The sequence below is a fragment of the Oncorhynchus nerka genome, unplaced genomic scaffold (genome assembly GCF_034236695.1).
Source record: "Oncorhynchus nerka isolate Pitt River unplaced genomic scaffold, Oner_Uvic_2.0 unplaced_scaffold_705, whole genome shotgun sequence".
NCBI classification, from domain to species: Eukaryota; Metazoa; Chordata; class Actinopteri; order Salmoniformes; family Salmonidae; genus Oncorhynchus; species Oncorhynchus nerka.
The window spans coordinates 390,368-405,267 of record NW_027040470.1 but is presented as its reverse complement, the minus strand read 5'-3'; the positions used below and the strand labels follow the sequence as shown (position 1 = coordinate 405,267).

The 14,900-nt window shown below is 48.2% G+C and overlaps 1 protein-coding gene across 1 annotated transcript in view; it reads right to left on the bottom strand.

Moving 5' to 3' along the window:
- Window positions 1-634: 634 nt before the first annotated feature.
- Window positions 635-14,900, bottom strand: part of LOC135571188 (mucin-5AC-like) — a 48,946-nt gene continuing 34,680 nt past the window's right edge. The window contains exons 4-6 of the mRNA XM_065016973.1: window positions 9,606-9,698; window positions 2,331-3,407; window positions 635-829 (exon numbers count right to left, since the gene is read on the bottom strand). Of these exons, the coding sequence (XP_064873045.1) occupies window positions 635-829; window positions 2,331-3,407; window positions 9,606-9,698 (1,365 nt within the window). The remainder of the gene's footprint in view (window positions 830-2,330; window positions 3,408-9,605; window positions 9,699-14,900) is intronic.

The window sequence follows — 14,900 nt, the reverse complement described above, 5'->3', positions numbered from 1 at the left end:
CACCATACCAGAGATCCTTATAGTCAGCAGTATCACCAAACCAGAGATCCTTATAGTCAGCAGTAGCACCATACCAGAGACCCTGATAGTCAGCAGTATCACCATACCAGAGATCCTTATAGTCAGCAGTATCACCAAACCAGAGATCCTTATAGTCAGCAGTAGCACCAAACCAGAGACCCTTATAGTCAGCAGTATCACCATATCAGAGACCCTTATAGTCAGCAGTAGCACCATACCAGAGACCCTTATAGTCAGCAGTATCACCATACCAGAGACCCTTATAGTCAGCAGTATCACCATACCAGAGACCCTGATAGTCAGCAGTATCACCATACCAGAGATCCTTATAGTCAGCAGTATCACCATATCAGAGACCCTGATAGTCAGCAGTATCACCCTACCAGAGATCCTTATAGTCAGCAGTATCACCATACCAGAGACCCTTATAGTCAGCAGTATCACCCTACCAGAGACCCTGATAGTCAGCGTGTGGCTTAAATAAATGATAACGTTTTATTGGCTTTAAATCCTTATTTATTTATGTAGTAATACAATACTATTTTAAAAAACAGGCTTTTATTTATCCTCTAATACAACATGGTTTGTGTTCTTGTTATTGATGTATAATTATTTAGGGTTGTGGTTTTACCTCTGAGTCCTCATCCTTCTTCTTCTTCTTGGCTGGTGTAGAGGAGGGAGAGGTGGAGGGGTTGGTGGTCGAGGTGATGGAGGGGATCTCCTGTGAGGGGCTGTCGGCCCCCTGGGGTCCTCCTGGGGAGTCCTGGGAGGAGCTGGGGGTCTCAGCCTCCGGCTGGATTATTTTCAACTGGGAAAACACACCACACACACACCACACACGCACGCACGCACACACACACACACGCACGCACGCACGCACGCACGCACGCACACACACACCACACACGCACCACACACGCGCACACACACACACACACACACACACACACACACACGCGGGGACAGCGTTAAGCGCTAGTCAGTTAATTGGCTGTTGGTTCTAATAACTATTTAGTGGGAAGGGAAGGTAAACAATTGATTGTGATTGATTTAAATTAAGAATGAAATCACACAACTCTACTTGTTATGTCTGTAATGATGCCTGTAGTGATGCCTGTAATGAGGCCTGTAATGATGCCTGTAATGAGGCCTGTATTGATGCCTGTAGTGATGTCTGTAGTGATGCCTGTAATGATGCCTGTAGTGATGCCTGTAATGAGGCCTGTAATGATGCCTGTAATGATGCCTGTAATGAGGCCTGTAATGAGGCCTGTAATGATGCCTGTAATGATGCCTGTAATGAGGCCTGTAATGAGGCCTGTAATGAGGCCTGTATTGATGCCTGTAGTGATGTCTGTAGTGATGCCTGTAGTGATGCCTGTAGGGATGCCTGTAGTGATGCCTGTAGTGATGCCTGTAATGATGCCTGTAATGATGCCTGTATTGATGCCTGTAGGGATGTCTGTAGTGATGCCTGTAATGATGCCTGTAGTGATGCCTGTAATGAGGCCTGTAATGATGTCTGTAGTGATGCCTGTAGTGATGCCTGTAATGATGCCTGTAGTGATGTCTGTAATGATGCCTGTAATGATGCCTGTATTGATGCCTGTAGTGATGCTTGTATTGATGTCTGTATTGATGTCTGTCATGATGCCTGTATTGATGCCTGTAGTGATGCCTGTAGTGATGCCTGTAGTGATGCCTGTAATGATGTCTGTCATGATGCCTGTAGTGATGCCTGTAATGATGCCTGTAATTATGCCTGTATTGATGCCTGTATTGATGTCTGTAATGAAGCCTGTAATGAGGCCTGTAATGATGCCTGTAATGATGCCTATAATGATGCCTGTAATGAAGCCTGTAATGATGCCTGTAATGATGCCTGTATTGATGTCTGTAATGAAGCCTGTAATGAGGCCTGTAATGATGCCTATAATGATGCCTATAATGATGCCTGTAATGAAGCCTGTAATGATGCCTGTAATGATGCCTGTATTGATGCCTGTATTGATGTCTGTAATGAAGCCTGTAATGAGGCCTGTAATGAGGCCTGTAATGATGCCTGTAATGATGCCTGTAATGATGCCTATAATGATGCCTGTAATGAAGCCTATAATGATGTCTATAATGAGACCTGTATTGATGCCTGTAATGAGGCCTGTAATGAGGCCTGTAGTGATGCCTGTAATGATGCCTCCCCCACCTCTACAGAAGAGTTAGATCAGCATGAAGTGTGTGATTGTAGAGACCATGCTGCCAGAGACAGTCAGTAGGGCTGTAGGATGTGTTGGACAAGGACAGTCTTTAACCTTAGTGTTGAAGACCAGTGGCTGGACCTTGACTGCCTCACTGATGGTCCACACCCTGTTGTTCCCGGTGTCGGTAGGCGGAGAGGCAGAGATGATGGAGAAGGTCACACCGGGGGCAACTGAGGCTGAGATGGCTGTTGGGCTGCTGCTGCTGGTAGAGGTGGGGGAGATGCCTCCAGGCCAGGCTAGGGCCGGGGAGAGAGACTGGGCCTGGGCTGGTGAGAGAGACTGGGTCTGGGCCAGGGAGAGAGACTGGGTCTGGGCCAGGGAGAGAGACTGGGTCTGGGCTGGGGAGAGAGACTGGGTCTGGGCCGAGGAGAGAGACTGGGTCTGGGCCAGGGAGAGAGACTGGGTCTGGGCCAGGGGAGAGACCAGGGTCTGGGCCAGGGGAGAGACCAGGGGAGAGACCAGGGGAGAGACCAGGGTCTGGGCCAGGGGAGAGGCCAGTGTCTGGGCCAGCGGAGAGGCCAGTGTCTGGGCCAGGGGAGAGACCAGGGTCTGGGCCAGGGGAGGGGGTGAGGAGGTTGTGAAGGTGGCTGTGTCTCCCTGGCCTATGGAGAGACGTTCTGGGCTGAACGTGCTGTTGGCTGTAGGCAGGGCCGGGCCGAGGGTGTGGCTCTGGGTGAGGGTGTGGCTAGAGCTGTTGGTGTGGTTAAAACTGTGGGCGTGGCTCTTAGGGCTGACTACAGCGGTAGCTCTCTGGAGGTTGAGGAGACTGAGGGCCTGACAGGTTGACTGTTTCTGGCTGGCTGGCTGCTCCTGAGGGAGAGACACAGGGCTGTGGAGGAGGAGGCTGGCTGGCTGCTCCCTAGGGAGAGACACAGGGCTGTGGCTGGGGAGGAGGCTGGCTGGCTGCTCCCTAGGGAGAGACACAGGGCTGTGGCTGAGGAGGAGGCTGGCTGGCTGCTCCCTAGGGAGAGACACAGGGCTGTGGCTGAGGAGGAGGCTGGCTGGCTGCTCCCTAGGGAGAGACACAGGGCTGTGGCTGAGGAGGAGGCTGGCTGGCTGCTCCCTAGGGAGAGACACAGGGCTGTGGCTGAGGAGGAGGCTGGCTGGGATCACACTCTTTGGCTGAACCTGGAGAGGAGGGAGGGAGAGAAGGAGCATGTTACAACCTCTTCGGGATAGGGGGCAGTATTTTCACGTCCGGATGAAAAGCATGCCCAAAGTAAACTGCCTGTTACTCAGGCCCAGAAGCTAGGATACGCATATAATTGGTAGATTTAGATAGAAAACACTCTAAAGTTTCTGAAACTGTTAAACTGATGTATGTGAGTATAACAGAACTGATATGGCAGGCGAAACCCAGAGGACAAACATCCCCCCCAAAAACTATTTGGCTTACCACTATTTTCAATGGCTAGTACTATAATTATAAGCCCAAGTCCTCCCAAATTGCAGTTCCTAGGGCTTCCACTAGATGTCAATAGTGGATTGATGGCAGCATTCGCGTGAAACTGAAAGCGCGAACCACTGCTTTTAATCAGGGCAAGGTGTCTGGTAATATGTCCGAATATAAACAATGCAGCTATTCCCTCCGCAAGGCTATTAAACAAGCTAAGCGTCAGTACAGAGACAAAGTGGAATCTCAATTCAATGGCTCAGACACAAGAGGCATGTGGCAGGGTCTACAGTCAATCACGGACTACAAGAAGAAACCCAGCCCAGTCACGGACCAGGATGTCTTGCTCCCAGGCAGACTAAATAACTTTTTTGCCCGCTTTGAGGACAATACATTGCCACTGACACGGCCTGCAACGAAAACATGCGGTCTCTCCTTCACTGCAGCCGAGGTGAGTAAGACATTTAAACGTGTTAACCCTCGCAAGGCTGCAGGCCCAGACGGCATCCCCAGCCGCGCCCTCAGAGCATGCGCAGACCAGCTGGCCGGTGTGTTTACGGACATATTCAATCAATCCCTATACCAGTCTGCTGTTCCCACATGCTTCAAGAGGGCCACCATTGTTCCTGTTCCCAAGAAAGCTAAGGTAACTGAGCTAAACGACTACCGCCCAGTAGCACTCACTTCCGTCATCATGAAGTGCTTTGAGAGACTAGTCAAGGACCATATCACCTCCACCCTACCTGACACCCTAGACCCACTCCAATTTGCTTACCGCCCAAATAGGTCCACAGACGATGCAATCTCAACCACACTGCACACTGCCCTAACCCACCTGGACAAGAGGAATACCTATGTGAGAATGCTGTTCATCGACTACAGCTCGGCATTCAACACCATAGTACCCTCCAAGCTCGTCATCAAGCTCGAGACCCTGGGTCTCGACCCCGCCTGTGCAACTGGGTTCTGGACTTCCTGACGGGCCGCCCCAGGTGGTGAGGGTAGGCAACAACATCTCCTCCCGCTGATCCTCAACACGGGGCCCCACAAGGGTGCGTTCTGAGCCCTCTCCTGTACTCCCTGTTCACCCACGACTGCGTGGCCATGCACGCCTCCAACTCAATCATCAAGTTTGCGGACGACACAACAGTGGTAGGCTTGATTACCAACAACGACGAGACGGCCTACAGGGAGGAGGTGAGGGCCTCGGAGTGTGGTGTCAGGAAAATAACCTCACACTCAACGTCAACAAAACTAAGGAGATGATTGTGGACTTCAGGAAACAGCAGAGGAACACCCCCTATCCACATCGATGGATCAGTAGTGGAGAGGGTAGCAAGTTTTAAGTTCCTCGGCATACACATCACAGACAAACTGAATTGGTCCACTCACACTGACAGCGTCGTGAAGAAGGCGCAGCAGCGCCTCTTCAACCTCAGGAGGCTGAAGAAATTCGGCTTGTCACCAAAAGCACTCACAAACTTCTACAGATGCACAATCGAGAGCATCCTGGCGGGCTGTATCACCGCCTGGTACGGCAACTGCTCCGCCCTCAACCGTAAGGCTCTCCAGAGGGTAGTGAGGTCTGCACAACGCATCACCGGGGCAAACTACCTGCCCTCCAGGACACCTACACCACCCGATGTTACAGGAAGGCCATAAAGATCATCAAGAACATCAACCACCCGAACCACTGCCTGTTCACCCCGCTATCATCCAGAAGGCGAGGTCAGTACAGGTGCATCAAAGCTGGGACCGAGAGACTGAAAAACAGCTTCTATCTCAAGGCCATCAGACTGTTAAACAGCCACCACTAACATTGAGTGGCTGCTGCCAACACACTGTCATTGACACTGACCCAACTCCAGTCACTTTAATAATGGGAAATGATGTAAATATATCACTAGCCACTTTAAACAATGCTACCTTATATAATGTTACTTACCCTACATTATTCATCTCATATGCATATGTATATACTGTACTCTAGATCATCGACTGCATTCTTATGTCACTAGCCACTTTAACTATGCCACTTTGTTTACTTTGTCTACATACTCATCTCATATGTATATACTGTACTGATACCATCTACTGTATGCTGCTCTGTACCATCACTCATTCATATATCCTTATGTACATATTCTTTATCCCCTTACACTGTGTATAAGACAGTAGTTTTGGAATTGTTAGTTAGATTACTTGTTGGTTATCACTGCATTGTCGGAACTAGAAGCACAAGCATTTCGCTACACTCGCATTAACATCTGCTAACCATGTGTATGTGACAAATAAAATTTGATTTGATTTGATTTGATTTGGAGGTTACTTCAACACCTGGTTGTTACTACAACACCTGGAGGTTACTACAACACCTGGTGGTTACTACAACACCTGAAGGTTACTTCAACACCTGGTTGTTACTTCAACACCTGATGGTTACTACAACACCTGGAGGTTACTACAACACCTGGTTGTTACTTCAACACCTGGTGGTTACTTCAACACCTGGTTGTTACTTCAACACCTGGTTGTTACTTCAACACCTGGAGGTTACTTCAACACCTGGTGGTTACTTCAACACCTGGTTGTTACTTCAAAACCTGGAGGTTACTTCAACACCTGGAGGTTACTTCAACACCTGGAGGTTACTACAACACCTGGTGGTTACTACAACACCTGGAGGTTACTACAACACCTGGTTGTTACTACAACACCTGAAGGTTACTACAACACCTGGTGGTTACTTCAACACCTGGTGGTTACTACAACACCTGGTTGTTACTTCAACACCTGGTGGTTACTTCAACACCTGGAGGTTACTACAACACCTGGTGGTTGCTACAACACCTGGTGGTTACTACAACACCTGGTGGTTACTTCAACACCTGGTGGTTACTACAACACCTGGTGGTTACTACAACACCTGGTGGTTACTACAACACCTGGTGGTTACTTCAACACCTGAAGGTTACTTCAACACCTGGTGGTTACTCAACACCTGGAGGTTACTTCAACACCTGGAGGTTACTTCAACACCTGGTGGTTACTACAACACCTGGAGGTTACTTCAACACCTGGAGGTTACTACAACACCTGGTTGTTACTTCAACACCTGGTTGTTACTCAACACCTGAGGTTACTTCAACACCTGGTTGTTACTTCAACACCTGGAGGTTACTACAACACCTGGTTGTTACTACAACACCTGGAGGTTACTTCAACACCTGGTGGTTACTTCAACACCTGGTGGTTACTTCAACACCTGGAGGTTACTACAACACCTGGTGGTTACTTCAACACCTGGTTGTTACTTCAACACCTGGTGGTTACTACAACACCTGGAGGTTACTTCAACACCTGGTTGTTACTTCAACACCTGGTTGTTACTTCAACACCTGATGGTTACTACAACACCTGGAGGTTACTTCAACACCTGGTGGTTACTTCAACACCTGGTTGTTACTACAACACCTGGTTGTTACTTCAACACCTGGTTGTTACTTCAACACCTGGTTGTTACTTTCACACCTGATGGTTACTACAACACCTGGAGGTTACTACAACACCTGGTTGTTACTACAACACCTGGTTGTTACTACAACACCTGGAGGTTACTACAACACCTGGTTGTTACTACAACACCTGGTTGTTACTACAACACCTGGAGGTTACTACAACACCTGGTTGTTACTACAACACCTGGTTGTTACTACAACACATGGAGGTTACTACAACACCTGGTTGTTACTACAACACCTGGTGGTTACTTCAACACCTGGTGGTTACTTCAACACCTGGTGGTTACTTCAGCACCTGGGTTTGTAATGGTGCTGATACCTGGTGGTTACTACAACACCTGGGTTTGTAATGGTGCTGCCACCTGGCGTTTACTTCAACACCTGGGTTTGTAATGGTGCTGATACCTGGCGGTTACTACAACACCTGCGCTCTGATACACCACCAGGCCTCTAGCGTTATGAGCAGAGATCCTGCCTGGATGACCTCTCAGATCTGCCTTCACAGCCGGTTATAGACTATAGCCAGTCACAGGCTAAACAGTGTTTTGTTTAGATGTGGTTTTTCCTCTGAGGGTTTTAAACAGACACTATGCTGCTATGCAACTTCTGGTTCAGACCATTACAGCCTATATACCAGAGGGTTACTGGTTCAGACCATTACAGCCTATATATCAGAGGGTTACTGGTTCAGACCATTACAGCATATATACCAGAGGGTTACTGGTTCAGACCATTACAGCCTATATACCAGAGGGTTACTGGTTCAGACCATTACAGCCTGTATACCAGAGGGTTACTGGTTCAGACCATTACAGCCTGTATACCAGAGGGTTACTGGTTCAGACCATTACAGTCTATATACCAGAGGGTTACTGGTTCAGACCATTACAGCCTGTATACCAGAGGGTTACTGGTTCAGACCATTACAGTCTATATACCAGAGGGTTACTGGTTCAGACCATTACAGCCTGTATACCAGAGGGTTACTGGTTCAGACCATTACAGCCTATATACCAGAGGGTTACTGGTTCAGACCATTACAGCCTATATACCAGAGGGTTACTGGTTCAGACCATTACAGCCTATATACCAGAGGGTTACTGGTTCAGACCATTACAGCCTGTATACCAGAGGGTTACTGGTTCAGACCATTACAGCCTATATACCAGAGGGTTACTGGTTCAGACCATTACAGCCTATATACCAGAGGGTTACTGGTTCAGACCATTACAGCCTATATACCAGAGGGTTGGTTACTGGTTCAGACCATTACAGCCTATATACCAGAGGTTTACTGGTTCAGACCATTACAGCCTATATACCAGAGGGTTACTGGTTCAGACCATTACAGCCTATATACCAGAGGGTTACTGGTTCAGACCATTACAGCCTATATACCAGAGGGTTACTGGTTCAGACCATTACAGCCTATATACCAGAGGGTTACTGGTTCAGACCATTACAGCCTATATACCAGAGGGTTACTGGTTCAGACCATTACAGCCTATATACCAGAGGGTTACTGGTTCAGACCATTACAGCCTGTATACCAGAGGGTTACTGGTTCAGACCATTACAGCCTATATACCAGAGGGTTACTGGTTCAGACCATTACAGCCTATATACCAGAGGGTTACTGGTTCAGACCATTACAGCCTATATACCAGAGGGTTACTGGTTCAGACCATTACAGCCTATATACCAGAGGTTACTGGTTCAGACCATTACAGCCTATATACCAGAGGGTTACTGGTTCAGACCATTACAGCCTGTATACCAGAGGGTTACTGGTTCAGACCATTACAGCCTATATACCAGAGGGTTACTGGTTCAGACCATTACAGCCTATATACCAGAGGGTTACTGGTTCAGACCATTACAGCCTGTATACCAGAGGGTTACTGGTTCAGACCATTACAGCCTATATACCAGAGGGTTACTGGTTCAGACCATTACAGCCTGTATACCAGAGGGTTACTGGTTCAGACCATTACAGCCTCCCAGCAGTCTGAGAAACACAATGTTCTCTATATATCAGAGGGTTACTGGTTCAGACCATTACAGCCTGTATACCAGAGGGTTACTGGTTCAGACCATTACAGCCTCCCAGCAGTCTGAGAAACACAATGTTCTCTATATACCAGAGGGTTACTGGTTCAGACCATTACAGTCTATATACCAGAGGGTTACTGGTTCAGACCATTACAGCCTATATATCAGAGGGTTACTGGTTCAGACCATTACAGCCTCCCAGTAGTCTGAGAAACACAATGTTCTCTATATATCAGAGGGTTACTGGTTCAGACCATTACAGCCTATATATCAGGTCTGTGTGTGTGTGTGTGTTTGTGTGTGTGTGTGTGTTTGTGTGTGTGTGTGCGTGCGTGCGTGCGTGGGTGGGTGTGTTTGTACCTGAGGTAGAACAGTGGAGGTCTGTCCAGACAGCCGGTGTAGAGAGCTGACCTGAGGAACCTTGATGGGCACTACTGTTAGGTTTCCCAGCATCTAGAGAGGAGGAGAGGACAAGAGAGGAGGGGAGAGGAGAGGAGAGGAGAGGAGAGAGAGAGAGAGAGAGAGAGAGAGAGAGAGAGAGACAGAGAGAGAGAGAGAGACAGAGAGAGACAGAGAGAGAGAGAGGGGAGAGGAGAATGAGAGAGGAGAGGAGAGGAGAGGAGAGACAAGTTAGTTTCACCACAACATATTGTAATATAACAGGTATAGAGAGTTTCACCACAACATATTGTTGTGAGAACCCTCCATGACATTCAACAGGATGTGTTGAAGGACAGACAGAGTGAGAACCCTCAACAGGATGTGTTGAAGGACAGAAACGCAGTGAGAATCCTCAACAGGATGTGTTGAAGGACAGAGACGCAGTGAGAATCCTCAACAGGATGTGTTGAAGGACAGAAACACAGTGAGAACCCTCAACAGGATGTGTTGAAGGACAGAGACGCAGTGAGAATCCTCAACAGGATGTGTTGAAGGACAGAAACACAGTGAGAACCCTCAACAGGATGTGTTGAAGGACAGAAACGCAGTGAGAATCCTCAACAGGATGTGTTGAAGGACAGAAACGCAGTGAGAATCCTCAACAGGATGTGTTGAAGGACAGAGACGCAGTGAGAATCCTCAACAGGATGTGTTGAAGGACAGAAACACAGTGAGAACCCTCAACAGGATGTGTTGAAGGACAGAAACGCAGTTAGAATCCTCAACAGGATGTGTTGAAGGACAGAAACACAGTGAGAATCCTCAACAGGATGTGTTGAAGGACAGAGACGCAGTGAGAATCCTCAACAGGATGTGTTGAAGGACAGAAACACAGTGAGAATCCTCAACAGGATGTGTTGAAGGACAGAAACGCAGTGAGAACCCTCAACAGGATGTGTTGAAGGACAGAAACACAGTGAGAACCCTCCATGACATTCAACAGGATGTGTTGAAGGACAGAAACGCAGTGAGAACCCTCAACAGGATGTGTTGAAGGGCTGAAACACAGTGAGAACCCTCCATAGCTTGATGTTTGTGTTGTCTCCTCAGAGTATCTCATGTTACCTCTGGAAGCAGCTTGATGTTTGTGTTGTCTCCTCAGAGTATCTCATGTTACCTCTGGAAGCAGCTTGATGTTTGTGTTGTCTCCTCAGAGTATCTCATGTTACCTCTGGTAGCAGCTTGATGTTTGTGTTGTCTCCTCAGAGTATCTCATGTTACCTCTGGAAGCAGCTTGATGTTTGTGTTGTCTCCTCAGAGTATCTCATGTTACCTCTGGTAGCAGCTTGATGTTTGTGTTGTCTCCTCAGAGTATCTCATGTTACCGCTGGATGCGTTAACAGGACCACAGCAGAGGTGAGAAGTTTTGGAACATGACCCACACATCTCAGAGAAGTATTTGTGTAACTCACTGTACTTACTTATTTAGTGTTTTATACCCGATTTAGCAGGAAGCTGAGTAGTGTTTATATATCAGATTTAGCATGAAGCTGAGTAGTGTTTATATATCAGATTTAACAGGAAGCTGAGTAGTGTTTATATATCAGATTTAGCAGGAAGCTGAGTAGTGTTTATATATCAGATTTAACAGGAAGCTGAGTAGTGTTTATATATCAGATTTAGGAGGAAGCTGAGTAGTGTTTGTATATCAGATTTAGCAGGAAGCTGAGTAATGTTTATTTACCAGTGTTATTGACCAGATTTTGTTTTCTCAAGGCATGTGGTGAAATGCCCTAGAAAATGGAGTAGATTTGGTGTGTGTGTGTGTGTGTGTGTGTGTGTGTGTGTGTGTGTGTGTGTGTGTGTGTGTGTGTGTGTGTGTGTGTATACTGTAATTGTCATGTGGTGGAGGGGCTATGAGTTGTTTACAAAATGTAGTTGCGTTGATATACTCAGTATCCTCCTCTTCACTGAAGACAAGATCTGGGTTTTACTGACCCTCTCCTCATCTCTGGGTCAGATCTGGGTTTTACTGACCCTCTCCGCATAAACCAGGTCGGATCTGGGTTTTTACTGACCCTCTCCTCATAAACCAGGTCAGATCTGGGTTTACTGACCCTCTCCACTCTCCTCATCAACCAGGTCAGTTCTGGGATTTACTGACCCTCTCCTCATCAACCAGGTCAGTTCTGGGTTTTACTGACCCTCTCTCCTCATCAACCAGGTCAGTTCTGGGTTTTACTGACCCTCTCCTCATCAACCAGGTCAGATCTGGGTTTTACTGACCCTCTCCACTCTCCTCATCAAACAGGTCAACTCTTCTGTAGAGTGTAATCCAGCCAGTCTTCTGTAGAGTGTAATCCAGCCAGTCTTCTGTAGAGTGTAATCCAGCCAGTCTTCTGTAGAGTGTAATCCAGCCAGTCTTCTATAGAGTGTAATCCAGCCAGTCTTCTATAGAGTGTAATCCAGCCAGTCTTCTGTAGAGTGTAATCCAGCCAGTCTTCTATAGAGTGTAATCCAGCCAGTCTTCTGTAGAGTGTAATCCAGCCAGTCTTCTGTAGAGTGTAATCCAGCCAGTCTTCTGTAGAGTGTAATCCAGCCAGTCTTCTATAGAGTGTAATCCAGCAAGTCTTCTGTAGAGTGTAATCCAGCCAGTCTTCTGTAGAGTGTAATCCAGCCAGTCTTCTATAGAGTGTAATCCAGCCAGTCTTCTGTAGAGTGTAATCCAGCCAGTCTTCTGTAGAGTGTAATCCAGCCAGTCTTCTGTAGAGTGTAATCCAGCCAGTCTTCTATAGAGTGTAATCCAGCCAGTCTTCTGTAGAGTGTAATCCAGCCAGTCTTCTTTAGAGTGTAATCCAGCCAGTCTTCTATAGAGTGTAATCCAGCCAGTCTTCTGTAGAGTGTAGTAATCCAGCCAGTCTTCTGTAGAGTGTAGTAATCCAGCCAGTCTTCTGTAGAGTGTAATCCAGCCAGTCTTCTATAGAGTGTAATCCAGCCAGTCTTCTATAGAGTGTAATCCAGCCAGTCTTCTGTAGAGTGTAGTAATCCAGCCAGTCTTCTGTAGAGTGTAGTAATCCAGCCAGTCTTCTGTAGAGTGTAATCCAGCCAGTCTTCTATAGAGTGTAATTCAGCCAGTCTTCTATAGAGTGTAATCCAGCCAGTCTTCTATAGAGTGTAATCCAGCCAGTCTTCTGTAGAGTGTAGTAATCCAGCCAGTCTTCTGTAGAGTGTAGTAATCCAGCCAGTCTTCTGTAGAGTGTAATCCAGCCAGTCTTCTATAGAGTGTAATTCAGCCTGTAACCCAGAAAGGCCTTCTGTTCTTCGTGCTATTGAAGGCCAGTTCCCATGGAAACAAGCTAAAATGGAAATGTGTGCATTGGGAATGGAGTGGTGGAGGAGACGAGGGGTGGATGAGACGATTGGTGGAGGAGACGAAGGGTGGAGGAGACGAGCGGTGGAGGAGACGAGGGGTGGAGGAGACGAGCGGTGGAGGAGACGAGCGTGGAGAGACGAGGGGTGGAGGAGGCGAGGGGTGGAGGAGGCGAGAGGTTTCTATTTATTTCACTTCTTTTGACCAGAGACCTATGGGCACAAGGCACCCTATTCCTACAGAGTGCGCTTCTGACCAGAGACCTATGGGCACAAGGCACCCTTATTCCCGACATAGTGCACTTCTTTTGACCAGAGACCTATGGGCACAAGGCACCCTATTCCCGACATAGTGCACTTCTTTTGACCAGAGCTCTATGGGGGAATAGGGTGCCATTTGGAACAGCCAGTGTGTTATAAAATCTTCTATGAACTTTCACAGTAGCGTCACTCTGTCTCTGTCTTCCAAGGTCAACAAACCAGAACTACTACTATTGCTGAGACCAGAGACACAACAGGGATTCTATTAAAGAACGTTATCTCAACAGACAATAGCTGAAAGCACTCGGAAAAGCCCTAGTAGTTATAATGTATTGTTCAGAGAGGAGAGAGGAGGAGAGGAGGAGAGGAGAGGAGAGAGGAGGAGAGGAGAGAGGAGGAGAGGAGAGAGGAGGAGAGGAGGAGAGGAGAGAGGAGAGAGGAGGAGAGGAGGAGAGGAGAGAGGAGAGGAGAGAGGAGGAGAGAGAGAGGAGGAGAGGAGAGAGGAGGAGAGGAGAGAGGAGGGAAAAGCCCTATAGTTATAATGTGTTGTTCAGAGAGGAGAGAGGAGGAGAGGAGGAGAGGAGAGGAGAGAGGAGGAGAGGAGGAGAGGAGGAGGAGGAGAGGAGGAGAGGAGAGAGGAGGAGAGGAGGAGAGGAGAGAGAGAGGAGAGAGGAGGAGAGGAGAGAGGAGAGGAGAGAGGAGGAGAGGGAGAGGGAGGAGAGGAGAGGAGAGAGGAGGAGAGGAGAGAGGAGGAGAGGAGGAGAGGAGAGAGGAGGAGAGGAGAGAGGAGGAGAGGAGAGAGGAGGGAGGAGGGAAAAGCCCTATAGTTATAATGTGTTGTTCAGAGGAGGAGGGAGAGAGGAGAGAGAGAGGAGAGAGGAGGAGAGGAGAGAGGAGAGAGGAGGAGGGGAGAGGAGGAGAGGAGAGAGGAGAGAGGAGAGAGGGAGGAGAGGAGAGAGAGAGGAGGAGGATAATGTGTTGTTCAGAGAGAGAGAGAGGAGGAGAGGAGGAGAGGAGGGAGGAGAGGAGGAGAGCCCTATAGAGGATAATGTGTTGTTCAGAGAGAGAGAGGAGAGAGGAGGAGAGGAGGAGGAGGAGAGGAGAGGGAGGAGGAGAGAGGAGGAGGGGGAAAAAGCCCTAGTTATAATGTGTTGTTCAGAGGAGAGGAGGAGAGAGGAGGAGAGAGGAGAGAGAGAGAGGAGAGAGGAGAGAGGAGGAGAGAGAGGAGGAGAGAGAGGAGGAGGGAGGGAAAAGCCCTATAGTTATAATGTGTTGTTCACAGGAGGAGAGAGGAGAGAGAGGAGAGGAGAGAGGAGAGAGGAGGAGAGGAGAGAGGAGAGAGGAGGAGGAGAGAGGAGGAGAGGAGAGAGGAGAGAGGAGGAGAGGAGAGGGGAGGAGGAGAGGAGAGGAGGAGAGGAGAGAGGAGGGAAAAGCCCTATAGTTATAATGTGTTGTTCAGAGAGGAGAGGAGAGAGGAGGAGAGGAGAGAGGAGGAGAGGAGAGAGGAGGGAAGAGGGAGAGAGGAGGAGAGGAGAGAGGAGGAGAGGAGAGAGGAGGAGGAGAGGAGAGAGGAGGAGGGGAGAGGAGGAGAGGAGAGGAGGAGAGGAGAGAGGAGGGAAAAGCCCTATAGTTATAATGTGTTGT